Raw genomic sequence first — 15928 nt, forward strand, 5'->3', positions numbered from 1 at the left:
AAAAGGACTATGCTTTTTAAAATCTCTTAGTTCTTATGTTGTAAAGGACTGACTCTGGTAAATTAAGGACATTGCTGCCCAGGGGTAGAATACCTATCTTCACCCTAATGGCAGAGTAATTAAGAAATTGAAATACAGCTTTTTGAAATCATTGGAAGTACCTCTAACAATTGAATTAGCTTTCTGTAACTGTCAGGAGGGCTTCTGTGCAGATGGCAGCTGAAAAGCACTGTTATTGAGTTCATCAGCAAGGTATTTTCTAATCCAATGTACTAGAAATCATCAAATTGTATATTCAATACTTCTAGCCAGAAATTTTCATCAGAGTTTAATATGGAGATGAGGTTTTGCTTGAACATCATGACAATGTGCCTTGTAGAAAGGGAAGTATGCCATTAGTTATTTCCCTTCCATGGGATTTTGAAATAATGCTTTGTCTAATTTTGTTATTGTGCACTCCTAAGTGAGGTGGTGATTGCCAGGCAGAGTGACAGGATATGGCACAATGTGCTGCTGCACAAAGCTTGGGCCTCAGAGCAGATCTGCTGTTGCAGCTTGAGAAGTGTTACTGCCTGCTTTGGAGGTAATGCTGGCAGCAGGCAAGCTGCAGGGCCCTTAGCACCTGGGTGTTAATGGTCAGGTTTGTTTCTGTGCAGGGATACACTGTTGTGCATCTAGGTTGCTCTTTTTCGCTGGTGTCCACAATGGATTCTTCAAAAATTTCCAGATCTCTCTCTTTCAGGATGAGTCTGAGATAAAAGCCACTGAAGTATCAAGTGTGAACAAGTTACAAAGACTGTTTTGCTCTGCTACTTTTTCCTTGGCGCACAGTACTTCCCAGTGCTGAGGTGACCATTGTTGGGATCATGTGGAGAACTGGACAAATCCTGTGTGGGATTCTGAGAGGAATCTAGTTACTTGGACTGTCTCTAAGAGACAGGTTGTTTCTGTAGATGTTCTTGCTTTGCTCTGTTTTTGTGTAACCTCTGGATTAATACCAGTTAATGAGAACAACTGAAGGTTTAATATTTCTGTCCAATTCTCTCTTCCTTCCATTCAGATCTGGCAGAAAGTGACCTGGCGTATACTCAAGCCATAATGGGCAGTGGAAAGGAAGATTACACTGGGAAAGAAGTACTAATCCTAGGAGGTGGTGATGGAGGTATACTCTATGAGATAGTCAAACTGAAGCCAAAGATGGTTACTATGGTAGAGATATCCTTTGACAAATGGCCCATCATTCGTATCAGCCTGAACTTTCTGCTGAGAACTTAGCAGAGTTACCTGTCAGGTTCTAAATTGCATGAGGAGATAAGGTCTAAAATGAAATCTTTTTGTCAGCTTAGAGAGATCCTGTGAATATGTATTTGTGCATCATTATGTACCACCTGCTTTCAGGTTCCCAGTCCACACCATAACTGAGTAGCAGTTTACATAAGGCTGGAAAGGAATGCCTCTGTCATCAGACTGATGTTTCTAATAATAGGAGATAGGTCTGTCAAGTTTGAGGTTTGGACTCACTTCTGCTTTCTTGAGTTCATCTCTTTTCCTAAAGAAAGCTATGAAAAAATAGTGCCTAGAAGCAAAAAAAAATTAATCAATAGGAGTGTCAGGACTTGATGAACTGTATTGATGAATTGACCAACCCTGTTCTAAAAATTCCAATACAAATCAAGTTTTCAACCTTCTGTAGTTTGTATAGTTGTAATGTAAACCACTGTTAGCCTATGAAATGTTCATCTTCCTAGGTTTGGGATCTATTTGTTAAAACTAAAAAGAATTGTTTTTAAAATGTAGGTTGAAATCTTAACATAGTTTAACTTTATGGAGCTTTCAGTAGTCTTACAGTTCACATTTCAGACTTTCAGAGTAATGATAACCAGAGGTATCAAAAATACTGGTTAAAACCAAAAATAAGCACTTCATAATCATCTAATTTAATCTGGAGGCTGGTACATAAGGTTGACTATTGCAGTATATATACCAATAGACACATCTATTATTCTTTGTCAATGCCTCTTTGAGAAGTAGAAACTCTTTCTGGAGTATATTATGCCTTGACAAACTTCCAACATTGACCAAATGGTGATTGACGGGTGTAAAAAACACATGCGTAAAACGTGCGGAGATGTCTTAGACAATCTGAAAGGAGAGTGCTACCAGGTAATGTTTGCTTTTTTCATTACAAGTTGTATTTCAAATGCATGTAGGCATAGTCTGGAAGGCTGCTATGGCAAAGTTTTGGGGACAAGTTTGGGAAGCTTTTTTTTCCTTTTGTATGACACTTGCGTATTTTAATAACAGGAGTTCATGTTGGAAGTATTTTAACTCTGTCTTCAGACTTCCAAAATTAATTGCATATGTAGCTTTTAAGGAATGTGAAATAGGAGAGTATTTGTTTAGAAATAAAGAAGAGATAGCAGTAAGAATGTTGTTTAACATCATTCCTTAAACCATTAAAAAGATAAAGTGTGTATTTCTTAGTTGTTCTATACTGTTGAAAATATCTGAATTTGTAATACATATTTAACAATTATTAATTTGCGGGCAAAATCCCTTAGTATTACACTGCTATTATGTTAAAATAAACCCCAACAAATGTCATGCATCCCTGCAGCTGAGGTCTTTGTGCTGCATCTGATAGCACTTACAAATGAGCCCAGGTGTAATCTGACATGTTTGTTTTCATTACTGGCTTTTAGATGTTGTCACATGTTAACTTACAGGAGTGAGCTAATAAAAACACACAAAAAATTAACAGAAGTCATATGCTGCTCTGTGGAAGAAAGCAGCCCTTCATACATAAGTACCTTATTTAACTCATGTTGGAACTGCTAACTGTTGTCAGCATTTGGTAGGAAGAACAGTGGTCACACATCCAGGAATTTCAGTCCTGAAATGCCTATGTTTTCATTGCCTTAATTCCTACAAAGTTCCTCCTTTCTGTAAGATGTAAAATGTTGAAAGTGGAGCCTAAAATTAAACATGTATTTAATTTTATCATTTTTCCTTCTTAACTGCTGTGAATCCATGTTTGTTCCTTCTACCTGGTCAATTTTAGGGCAGTTTTAGAACTAGTAGCAATATTTCATTTTTATAGGTTCTAATTGAAGACTGTATTCCTGTACTGAAGAGGTATGCCAAAGAAGGGAGAATGTTTGATTATGTAATTAATGATCTGACAGCTGTTCCAATCTCTACATCTCCAGAAGAAGGTAAATCTTCAAATTTGCTTATGAGGATTTTCAACATTTCTGTCCTTCTGCTGCATAATAGTCTGCAGCATAGATGCTTTCATTTTTTCCATTTAAAAATCAAATCTGAGAGAAAAAAAGACATTTGTTTTCTTTAACTTTTTTTTTAATATTAGAAAAGAACTAGCAAGTGCCTAGCACTCTTTTAAATCTCTTATTCCATGTAGCTCTTGAAAGTATTTGGAGTTCTCTCACCACTGGAGTTTACTCCAGTAAATTTTCCTCACTGCATAATTTATTGGAAACTTCAGGAAAATTCCTGTGAAGAAAAACAATACTTCTGCCATCATTGCCATTGTGTATGGTTTGCATTTGTTGGTTTTTTTTTAATCCAGGAATTTTTTTTTTAACTTTGCAAGTCTTGAATATGTAATAAGTAGACAAGCCAATAATGTGCTGTTCTGTTTTTCAATCATTCCCCATATGCAGATTCCACATGGGAATTTCTACGGTTGATTCTTGACCTCTCAATGAAAGTTCTGAAACAAGATGGAAAATACTTTACACAGGTATGATACTTGGATGTAATAAAGGACTGCTTTATATCTATTGCAATTTGCATATTTTCAGTTAAAAAAATGACAAAAAAAAGATTAAAAGTCTACTTCAGGCTGGTTTGCTCCCTTTTAATGATGTTTCTGGCATTTTGCATGAAAGTTAGGATTTGCTAACTAACTTGTCTTCTTTCATTATTTCAGCTGAATAGGTAGTGCTTTTGTCTGGAGTTTAAAACCATAATTTTAAGACTCAGCAAGGCATACTGCAGAATATTGCAGCTCAACAATTCTTGAAAAAGCAGAACAGGTGTATTTCATTAAGAAATACATAGTTTTTCAGCTAATGTCTCCACATGTAGAGTGTAGACCATAGAAATTTATCATTCATTAAGGTGTAAGAGTTTGACATAGGTGCAGTGGGATGAGAAATTATATAGCCACCTCATAGATAATAGAATTGTGGTATAGTTTTCAACAGAAAATTCTTCAGGTAATCCTGAGTTTGGAATGCCACAAAGTTGTGTGCAATTGTACAAGAATGTGACGGGAGCCAGCAGATGGTTCAGTGAAGTCTAAGTCTCTGAGGTTGTATTTTGTTGTGCTCATAAACAAGTCTTCTGGTGTGTGGAGAAACTAAGTTCTGTAATTTAGAATCATATTCTTAAGTTCTGAAATATAGAGAAATTGGTGTACTGTAATACTGTACAGGTTTATAAAGAAATGCAAAACTGGTGGGCCAAGGCTTCTGGCAATTCTAATATACTGCTCTGTTTTAAAATGCTGTGGTTGTATGGGCAAGAGAAATTACCTTGTGGTTGAAATATGATGAACATGGTTTTACCACACTAAATTTTAATGGCATTTTTGTCCTGTTAATAGTGGAAATATTTGAGGCAGACTTTGATATCAAAAGGACACTACATGTTTTGGAAACGGAGTGAATCATTGTGTTACAGTTGCTGTACTTGTAGCATACACAGTAACACTAGCTCACCTTTTTGGAATGAAGGTGAACATATGTCTGGGGACAGGTTTTGTTGGATTTTACAGAAGAGTTTTGGAGAAGAAGCTTGTGTTGAAAGCGGAAATGATAGCTGTGCTGCTGCCAGAGGGCAGGGGGCAGTTGTTGTGTCAGCTGGAACCAGCTGAGGTGGAGACTGGTGCTGCTTGTTTTGGCCTTATGCAGAGGAGAAGTCAGCTCTCCAGCATGTGATTGCACAGAAAGAACTAACAGCAATCCTGAACCAGCCCTGGTGGGTTTTAGCTGTTGTGAGACTATGCAATGTTACATTTTATGGCCCAAAGCAGCAAGGTGGTACATGGCAGGATGGGAGAGAAACAATATTAAAATTGACAGGGTTTAGAATTGGACTTAGGGCTAACAGGTAGCCAGTGCAAGGACCAGACTACAGAAGCAGTGTTTTCTTGCTATTTAGTCTTCCTGAAAATGTTGAAAAAAGCTGTCTGCCCCAGTATTGTACTATCAGAGCTTTTGGTATATCTATTGGTACACAGCCCATTTGATGATCCTTGTAGCTACTTCCCAGTTGGGCCTGAAAAAACAAAATAGTCCTCTCTGTTGGGTTTATGTGAGCAGGTTTTGGTAGCAGAGGGGGTGTGGGAAGGGCTCCCCATGTCCAGCAGAGCCAATGCTAGCTGGCTCCAGGATGGACCTGCTCCTGGCTGAGGCTGAGCCCATCTGTGACTGTGGTAGTGCCTCTGGTTAAGATTTTTGAAGGGCCAAAAGTTTCTGCACAGCAGCAGTTGCAGCCAGAGAGAAGTGAGAATGTGAGACAAGCAGCTCTGCAGACACCAAGGTCACTGAAGGAGGGGCAGGAGATGTTCCAGGTACCAGTGCAGGGATTCCCCTGCAGCTTATGATGACCATGGCATAGCAGGCTGTGCTCCTGCAGCCCCTGGAGGATCCTGTGCTGGAGCATGTGGATACCTGAAGGAGGCTGTGACCTTTTGGGAAGCCCACACTAGAGCAGGCTTCCTGGCAGAACTTGTGACCCTGCAGGGGACCCATGCTGGAGCAATTAATGAAAAACTGCAGCCCATGGAAGGACTCATGTTGGAGAAGTTCATGGGGAACTGTCTCCCATGGGGGGACCCCACACTGGAGCAGAGCAGAGTGTGATGAAGAAGGAGCAGCAGGAATAACATGGGATGAAATGGCCACAATCCCAATTCCCCATCCCTCATCAGTGCAGTGGGGAGGAGGTAGAGAATTTGTGAGTAAAGCTCACTTTGGGGAGAAGAAAGGAGCAGGGGAAGGTGCTGTTAAAATGTGGGTGAATTTCTTATCCCACTCTGATTTGCTGAGGAAATTGAGTTTATTACCCACCCAGAGTCTGTTTGCCTGTGGTGGTAACTGGTGAGTGTTCTCTCCCCATCCTCATCTCAGCCCATGAGCCTTTTGCTGTATTTTCTCTCCTCTGTCCAGCTGAGCAGAGGAGTTGTAGTGTGATTTTTGTGGGCACCTGGCATTCAGCCAGGGTCAACCTACCACACCCTCAGACAACTCAACAGTTTGGTCATGGCATGAACAGACTACTGAGGTGCTTTAAATAAAATTAGCTGTCTATAACTTACATTTAAATTCAATAAACTAACTGAAGCTGACTACTTGGAGAATTGGTTATTCTATAGACAGAAGTTCAAACATGACTACTACGAACTCTGGCAGCTTAGTCACACGTTGGAAGCTCATAAATGATTTTGAGTGTTCTGTTGTGTTTGCTGCTAAATGCCAGTGGTTTTAGCTCTGTGTATTACCACTGGGAATTTAAGTTACTTTTGGTCCAGCTTCTTCCAGGATGATTGTTACATTGCAGGCCTTGCTGGAGAAATCATGTGTTTAAAGTGCAGGGCTGTGTGCCCCCTAGCCTCTTCTTTGCATTTTGGTTCTCTAAAACAAAAAATACTAAACATCATCAAGAAAAGTGACTGAGGGAATGTCCACTTACTTGTTAGAGCCTCATCTTTGCAATGGTAAAGAAATGTCTCATAGGAAAAATGCAGCAAAAGGATTGTTGTCCTGGTGACTACTGCAATTACAGTTGCCTCTTCTGCTTTGGCATTTTGTTGTACTAACATTGAAAATTTCTGTCCTTTGTAGTTTGTAGTCTGTCCCCTTGCACCCTGAACAGAATCACGTGCATTTAGTTGGGATGTCATTTATTTCAATGCTGAAGAAATACTTTGCCCAAAAGAGGAATTGTGTTCATAGAATGCCATTCTTTCCCTTGCTTTATTGCTGCCTGTCTAAATGCCACTGCTGGGAAAGATAAAGGGAAATGCTTATCACCTCTTCATTGAGCTGAGCACAAGTTTTAGAAAATGTTCTGATCTGTACATGAATTGTCAGCAGGCAGTGCTAGTGCTGTCTAACTCCAGATGGATATAATTTATCTGAGATTATAAAAAGTATTTCTGGCATGCTGCTCTTAACACACCTGGTGGCTCCCTTGGGATTCCTTCCTTGGCGATCCTCAAAGCAGTCTCCAAATGCTGCTGCAGAATGTCCTGTCACCACTAGATGGAGGCAGGTAACCAGTATTGCCTGGCACTTTAACATTTATGGAGATTCTGCCTGTGGAAGGTTTTACAGACAATTTATTTGTATTCCCAGGGGGTATAAGAACTTATGTGGCCAATTTTAAGATGCAGGAGGGACTTCTTCCCTTTTTTTTTCAGCTCTGGAAAGATATAAAAGGGCAGTTAATGTCTTTCTCTGCTGCTTTTTGTGTTACTGTTTGGGGGAAAAATGCCTCCATACCTTCTCTGTGAAAATAATCACAGCTTAGAACAAAAACTTGTATGAGTAGCAGCCGTGCTTTACACGCCCTTGCTTTTCTAGCTGCATCTTCCTATTGAGTGTTGCAGTCTACACAGGATCTGCACAGAGACATGAGCTTTAGGGCCCTTAGACTGCAGAACTTACAAACCAATCTGAAAGTTTAACACCTGAAGCTTGTTTGTGAAGACTTACTGTTAGGCATAATTTCCTGACTCTGGGGTTCAGTGGTCATATGGCATGCTCTTATTTCCATTCTTCTGCTGAAGCTGGTGCTTTGACGTGTTTAATGGTGTGATGTGATATGAGGCCATGTCTGTGAGGTCCTTGGTGTTATGCTCTCCAAGGGGAGTTAGAGGTGCAGGCTCCCAGCCATCACAGAGGAAAGAAATCAGAGTTGATGAGGATGTAAGACCTTGGTGTATCCTGAGGTCCACTTTCATCTCTAATATACCTTCCCAGCAACTTGTTTCTGAACATGTTAAGTGTTTTTACAGTACATACTTTCTCAAAGTATGATTTTTAGATTGCCCAAGTGTTTTCTCTCGAGTGTATATACTTGTAGAAATCAGCATAATACATGGCTTTTGTTTTTGAGCCATCACTCTCTTCACTGTCTTCAGAGAAGCACATGAGGGTTGTCCCAAGAGATGTGAAACCATCCTCTATCAGATGCTGAGGCTGGTTGTAAGGTTGTCTTAATGTCAGTGGGTTATGTGTCACTAAGAAAATGCATTTTTCTGTGCTAAGTTTTTGTTCTGTTGATCTCATCTTTTGAGGTTGAAAAGGCTATCATTTTCAGCCTGTTTATGTACTAGAACCTTTAAAAATACCTCTGAACAGGAATTTGTGACTTCCTGGTTGGGGTCACTCAGCCCAGGCAGGCTGGAAACTCAGACCACTCACAGGCTCCAGTAAACAGCACTGACCCCTGGTGCAAGGGATCATGTGTCTCATCTCCCACATGAACCTGTGGCCCTTCACTAAGCTGTCTCTTCCTGGCCACTCTTACACAGCCCTCTAAATGTCCAGACAATCACCATGTTGCTCCTTAGTTACTCCTTTTTTTGGCTGCTGTGTGGGTTTTCTAATTAGCACTTCTAGTGAAGGGAGCAAGATTCTCCATGACTGAACCATGAAAGGAGGATGGAAGAATGGCTGGCTGTATGTCCCTATGTGAGCCTCTGTGATTTCCTGGTAGTTTGAGAGACTTTTTAAGGAACAGACATTTTCATTTCCTTTTGTTACTAAGAGCTCAGCCAGTGGAGGTACTTACAGTCAGGTTTGCCTCCATTATTTCCTTAGCAGCTCTCCCTGTCCCCCAAAATCTTTGATACTAGGTCTTGCTGCTTACTAGTCACTCTGAAGTGAGGAAGGATAAAATCCAACCTTGGTCATATCCAATTCTGGCACATCATCATAAAAAAATAGAAACCCATGCTAAAAATAAAAGTTAAACTTCTCTGGCATACAGTCACAGACAAAGGTGTCCAGTGGCAATGACATATGGGGTAAGATATATAAGAAATGGGCAAGTATGGAAAAGGGACCTTTCACCTGCTTCCAACTCACTAATTTGCTTTCTGAGGGTTGGAGGAAGCATAGTGGCCTAAGTTCAGCCTGTAATCAGTTGATGGATATATCCACTTTAAAGATGGGCAGAGTTAACTGGAACTTACAGGGTTAATTGAAACATGGGGGTTTTTTTGCTACTTATTTTAAGGAATGTTATTTTGTCTGTCCAGAACTGTATTTGTTACTTAAATTTGTCGTGTATTGTCCTGTAGAAACCTAAAAACTAAACCCTTGGATCTACAGAATTTATGCCTGGTGAGAGCCAAGGAAAATGCATGTTGGGAGAGCTGTTGAAGTGAGTGCAGAAGATGCAAAGGCTCAGGAGTCATCAGACTTAGCATGGTTTTAGGGATTTGTTAATCTCAAAGTTAAAACTGCCTCAAGTACTTTTGTGTCTGAAAGATGCATCTTAAGGGGAAAAAAAAAATTATCATTCTCCTAGTTCTTACCTGTCAAATTGTTTGACATGGAACAGAGATTAAGTGAAGGGGGCTGGGCAGAGGGGTTTGGTAGAGGTTTTTGTATGTGTTGAGAAATTGGCTGAACCTTGTGGAAGAAAAAAAGAAAGCTGTTTTGGTTTTTGAAAATGTGTTATTGGTGAGTCATTTGCTTTAAAGCTTAGTAAACAGCATTCACTACTAGCTATTGTTTGAGTTATATGGTGTCTGTTCAGAACAAACAATGCATTGCTCTTCACATACTCTTCCACATAACTCTTCATTAGGCAGTGGGAGTTAGTGAGCCCTGCATTGCATTCTGGGCTTGGTTCCCTGTGGCATTTTAGTGATACTGGAACATCTAAGTGTGATTGACATTGTTACTAACACTGTAGTCTTGATTAATAAAGCTGGTCATGTTTTAAAGAAAGGTGTTAATAATAGTGATTTTTTTTTTCAATAAGTTTATTGAAATAACCCTTAGGTTTTGTAGTTTTGATTTTTGGAGTGCTTAGCTTTGTGTTGAGTAAAGCCAGATAGTTCAGAAAGATAACTATGCAGAACTATAAAATCCTGTAGTGTTTCTCCAGAAGAAAAAAGGTTGATAGAAGAGTCAGGTGGGTTGTCTGAACCTTTAGGCAAGATCTTGATTTGGAGATAGGGGAGTTGAGGGTTTGAGAAGTAAAAACTGTTTCTTGGCATGTTCATTGTTCCTGTAATTTGTTTTCCATGGTGTCTGCAGTGATTTGTCTCTTGCTGGAGGAGAGACAAAGGATGAAATACTGAAGTGACAGTCTGAGAAACTGGATACTCTTCTATCATTGTGTATCCTGTTCAACTTCCTACGTAATAGTGGTGTGCTCTGTAAATTACCTAGCAGTGTTCCTATTTGTGACTGAAATTACACACACAGGTTGTTGTTCAGTTTTCTTTTGCATTCAGTCTGATGTTGAAACAAAATGATATGTTTGGTGAAGGGCAGCTGAACCTAAAAAAACTACCACAATCCTCTGGATAATAACAGGTTACTAAATGAATACTGAAGCAGTCTGTTTGTTTTGCTCAGTTTGTGTTAATCTTCTACCTTTTTACAAATATCACTTGTTTTCTGGTACCCAAACCCAGATACAAAAAATTCCATATACTGCATGTCACCTTCCCTTACCAAATAAGCATGTACTGGTTTGTTTGTGCAATATGATCAAAATAATAATAAAACGTGTTTTATGCAAGCTCTTTTGAAGGAGTGCTTTCCCAAATATGATTTTGAAAAGATTAGAGAGTGATAGAATAGTGATAGGATTTCCTGGTGTGGAAGGGGCCCATAGCAATCATCAAAGTCCAACTCCTGGCTCTGTATAGGGCAGCCCCAGGAATTGCATCACGTGCCTGAGACCATTTCTGTTAAGATTTTTTTTTTAAGTTGAAGTTTTCTTTTCTACTTGTGCAAACTTGAGCACAATCAAAAAAAAATTGAGCAGCATGCAAAAAATTCAGAGGAAGATGAGTGGAATGAATTCTCTTTTCACTTTTTCTGGAAATAGAAATGTTTTAAATACACTGTGAAAAAATCTTACCAATAAAAAAATAGGAAAATAGTATAAATCCCAAAATTAGAATGTACATTTTAGTTGTACACTTATCTGATGTTGTTACATGGATAAAGCAATGTAAATGGAGCTGTTTAAAAATACTGGTTTCAAGAGTGACCTTTGCTTGTTTTGGCCTCTGCCTGTTGTATTTTTTAAAGAGTATGGATACTACTTGTTCAAACTCATCTTAGTTCCTTACTTTGTGGAAATTAACTTTCAGTTGCATCTGTGTGCATGTAATAATTTTAAGGCCATTTAAAAAATCTGGGAGCACCAGAAATAAGCTGCACAGTAAAGAAAATCTTTCATAAAGACTTTGCTCCTGGATTTAAAAGCTTTGCAGTGTTGTAGCAGAGCAACACAATGTGCAAAGCAGGCAGTCAGACACTTAGGAAACATTAAGTCCTTGGTTCCTGGGGTCCTCATTGCAAGTTAGAGGTCCTAAAACATTGAGTAAGATGTGACTGTAAGGGAGAATTTTTTTCATTAGATCTTTTTCTAATTGAGCCATCTGCGTTCTTTTGCAGTTAGCTACAGGTTACATATGTTATTGAACAGCAGGAACAAGATATGTGTTCAATGGTCAGTTTAAAAAACCTCCAAAATTATGTGTACTTGTGTGTACACACAAACACTTCCCAAAGTCATTCAGAGCAGCAGGAAGATTGTGTCCCTCCAGAGATGGAGGCTGTTGCTTTGGATTCCTTTCTCTTTCCATCACAACTTCTGTGCCTCACATTTCTTGCTGTCATCTTGTGGGGCTTTGGCTCTTGTGCTGGGTCAGTAGGAACTGTGTATTCATTAACATAAAAATTTTCTTTTTGTTCTCCTCTTTATCTTCTGTGGCAAATGTTCCTCCACTAGAAGTGGTAAATTGTGTGGGAAAGCTGAGGATTCTTATATTGGAAGTAACTGGAAAATGCTAATTAATGCTTCTGTTTCTGATCAGAAATCAGAAAAGGAAAGCAGGCTTTGTGCTAGATCATGGTAAAAGATGTTTATACTATGTGCTAGTAAACCCAACCATTAGGGGAAGATGGGGACATGCACCTCCTGAAGATCTCATCCTGCCCTACGTATGGCCAGACTGGCACATACTGTGTGGGCAAGGAGAGATTCAGTCATCATACAACTTGCTGTTGATGTGTAGTGTTAAAACATGGTTGGTTTATTAAGCTTAGAGCCTATAGGTTGAACTGAAGATTCCTCAGGGAAGTGGTGAAAGTAGAAGACTGCAAATCAATTAGTTTGGCTGTCAGTGTGCCAGGGGCTTTTAACAGTATCTGCACCTGGACCACCATCATAGTGTATTATCTCTGTACTGTGCTGCAGCAACAGTACACTTCTTTTTGGTGAGTCTTCATTTGGTGCCTCATTCCTGGAAAAAGACGATCTGAGTGATTTGTAGACCATGCAGTGGTGACTGTATTCAACTTCACTTAATTTCAAATTAGTGTCCAAATAACTTGTGTTTGCCACACCCTTCCTAAGACCATTGAATTTAAGACTGTAAAGTATTTGATAGTCTACTCAATTTGCTATTATTTGCTACTCTGCTACTACTTAATGGAGTCAAGAAACTTTTTCAAGTTTTTTAAAATTGAACTTACACAACTAACTTTTATAGATTTTTGTGTAGTTGGTGTTTGTTCAATGTGGTGTTCTGGTGAGCTCACTGTAACCACTAAATCTTTAAATGTGGAGAATTCAGATCTAATTAGAGTTTTTGCCATATGTTCATCCCAGGTATACACTGCAGTAACTTCTGCTTCTTATTAATACTTAGCTTGGGACAAGGTTTGCAAATAGGAGTTGCTTGGGGGAGGGTTGGCTGGGGTTTTTTGTTTTCATTTTTTTGTTGGGGGGAGGATGTTTGGTTTTTTTGGGGGGTTCTGGCACTGGGGTTTTGTGAGGGGTGTGGGATGTTTTGTTTCTTGGGTGTGGCTTTTTTTTTTTAATTCCTCACTTTGTAGCCCTTGATGTGTTTGTATTCTAAGAATGATAGGTTGTTTCACCCCTGAGTCAAAAAAAGTATCATAGCAATCTCCTCCTTTTCCGAAGCATGAGGCGTGGAAACTCAAGACAATGTAGCCCACAGCCAGAGAACTTCTGTATAATTTGATGTAATTTGTCATACTGCTTTGTGGAAGAATCTGTTTAAAATTAATAGCTATAGTTTTTTTAAATAGTGCATTTAAACACTCTAAGATCTAGGCATTGTTAAATAACAGGAAAATCTGGACGTTGTAATACTGTTTACTAATACATTTAACAATCATAAAGAAAATGGTTATGGAGTAGATTTTATAGGTAAACAACACATGGTGGTCTGTTTTAACTGGAATCCCTCATATAATGGTTGCTTTTGCTAATGAAAATATAGATAATCCTCCCATACATACCCTTTCTTGAAAGGATACAAATTGTTGTTTGCTGTAGGCAGAATGAAGACAAGCTGTTCAGTGTTTGCCTGGTAAATTTTAAATATTAAGAACAGCATGCATCTGGTTCTGAAATATGTGGGAGCCTTGCAGTAATGTCAAAATGTATATATTTATCTGAATTTTTGCTTATTTGCTTGATTGTGACTGGGAATTTTGTTTTTTTCTTCTTCAGGGAAACTGTATCAATCTGACTGATGCTTTGACTCTGTATGAAGAACAGCTTAGCAGGCTTTATTGTCCTGTGGAGTTTTCAAAAGAAACTGTGTGTGTTCCTTCCTACATGGAATTGTATCCTTTAAAGACTGAAGAAGACTGGAGAGTGTGTATTAGTAAATCAAGCAAGCATAGATTAGTTGAAGGTAATGAACTCAAATAAAAAAGCAGTTCTGATTTAAACACTTAATGTTTTTTCCATAGCAAATGAACTACTGCAGTTTTAGTTTGAAGATAATTGAAGGAATTGTTTTCTAAAAGTTCTATAAATTCACAGCTGGTGAAGTGATCAGCCCCTTTCATGAACAAGCTGTGTTTTTGTCAATGCTTTTGAGTGGTGTATGTGATGTAGGATAAACTGTAGATAAGGGTAATGCTGCCTGACACTTCTGATGAGGCTGTATCTTCTTATTTTCTTTTTGTATTTTACAAAAATAAGAAATGAACTTCATACAGATTAGCATGATTCAGATCCTTAAGTATTGTCTGGTACAGCTATTCTTGAATATACAGCTCAGACTTGATTTTTAAGGCTGGGGAATGGGGAAGAGTGATTCCTAACAATCATTACTAGTTAGTGTTAATGGAAAAAATTATTCCAGGTAGAGGGGTATGCATACTTCCAACATCCCATTCCTAAAAATAATCCTTCAGAATTTTTTCAGTTTGTGGGTGGCAAGGAAGTTATGTAAGGTGCCTAGAAGTTTAAGCTTCAAGCTTTAGTGTGAGAGGGGCATTTTGATCTGCTGTAAGCTGGTTCTGCCAGCTGTTTGCCTTGAGTGTTTCCTGATTTTGTGGGATCTCCCTGGAAATGTTTCTGCAGGGTGAAGCCTGCTGTGGCTGTCTCTCTTGACAGGAAACATCTTTCCACAATCTTCTTATTCATAATTCACTAAGCATGTGATACTGCCAGAGCCTTTCGTCTGTTGTGTGTGTTCATTTACCTCCCTTCTGTGACTCTAAGCCCAGCAGTGTTCAGTGCTGCAGCTCCCATACTGACCCTATACTGACTCCAGACTGACTGTAGCCAACTCCTCCTGCTTCTCATTATTGTCAGCTCTTTGTAAAATGCAGATTTGACCTTGCATTTTTAAGACAAAAGAATGTGAAGGATATCAAGATTCTTGCTCTTAAAACATACAGTTTCAGAGAAACTGGTTATTTTTGCATTTACAACTCCAGGCCTTAATGGAACACGTATGGATTTGAAGAGTAGCCATCTTTGAACTGCTGACTCAAGACGAGAATCCAGAGAGATTTCACTTTTGGGTGTTTTGCCTACTCTTTAAGAGCTATGAGGAGTTTTCAGAATTTAAATAGAAGTAAAAAGAAGTACATTTTAACTGTGTACAAGTGTTGCCTTCTTTTTTTTTTCCCTTAACTGCTTGTTTTCTCCAGATGGGTGTTCTACACGATTTGGAAGAAACAGACTGTCATCTGAACATCAAGATTGAGATTATCATAAATGTACATGCTGCATGGAGCATATAGGTCTGCCACGTGCTGCATATTGGCATCTTGAACCTTTAAATTATATGCTGTAGATGATCCTGAAACTTAGTCATGCTATTGATTGTGAATTCTTTAAATGTTTTTTTTATTATTATTTTAATTTAAAAGCAAATGGAAAATGTATATTTTGACGAGTTAGGGTGTTATTTTTGAAAGTCAACTTAAAGATGAATAAGCAGCAAAACTATATAGCTGCTGACTGCACTGAACCTTTAGAATGTGATCCTTTTTATTTTTTTGTAGATCTTCACAAACTGGTTGATTAAAAAAGACATCTTTAGCATTTCATCCCTGAAGGGTGGTCCATGGAGTTTTTTGTTTGTTTTTCCAACAGATTTTTCATTTATGGTGCTTTTTAAAAATGGGAGAGGGTTTTTGTATGGTTTTGTTTTGTTTTTTTTAATGAACACTGCAGTGTTTCTGTATAGAGAAGGGCATAACTAAAAAGAAAAAAAATTTGTGGAAGATTACCCCAAGTCCTTTGTTGCCAAGGGAAGAAAGCCAGTCTTAAATTTTTATTTAACCTAGTTTCATTCATGATTGGTGTAATCTGCAGCAGAAGAATCTTTGACCTTTTACTGCCTGGATTTTTTTAGTTGCTCCCA

At 38.7% G+C, this 15928-nt stretch overlaps 1 protein-coding gene across 1 annotated transcript in view; it reads left to right on the forward strand.

The window, feature by feature from the left end:
- The window catches only part of SMS (spermine synthase), a 41237-nt gene extending 25618 nt beyond the window's left edge, over nt 1-15619 (forward strand). The window contains exons 6-11 of the mRNA XM_056506038.1: nt 1061-1215; nt 2074-2163; nt 3101-3215; nt 3684-3763; nt 13771-13886; nt 15210-15619. Of these exons, the coding sequence (XP_056362013.1) occupies nt 1061-1215; nt 2074-2163; nt 3101-3215; nt 3684-3763; nt 13771-13886; nt 15210-15252 (599 nt within the window). The 3' untranslated portion in view covers nt 15253-15619. The remainder of the gene's footprint in view (nt 1-1060; nt 1216-2073; nt 2164-3100; nt 3216-3683; nt 3764-13770; nt 13887-15209) is intronic.
- The last annotated feature ends 309 nt before the right edge of the window (nt 15620-15928 follow it).

Source organism: Oenanthe melanoleuca, chromosome 1, assembly GCF_029582105.1.
Source record: "Oenanthe melanoleuca isolate GR-GAL-2019-014 chromosome 1, OMel1.0, whole genome shotgun sequence".
NCBI classification, from domain to species: Eukaryota; Metazoa; Chordata; class Aves; order Passeriformes; family Muscicapidae; genus Oenanthe; species Oenanthe melanoleuca.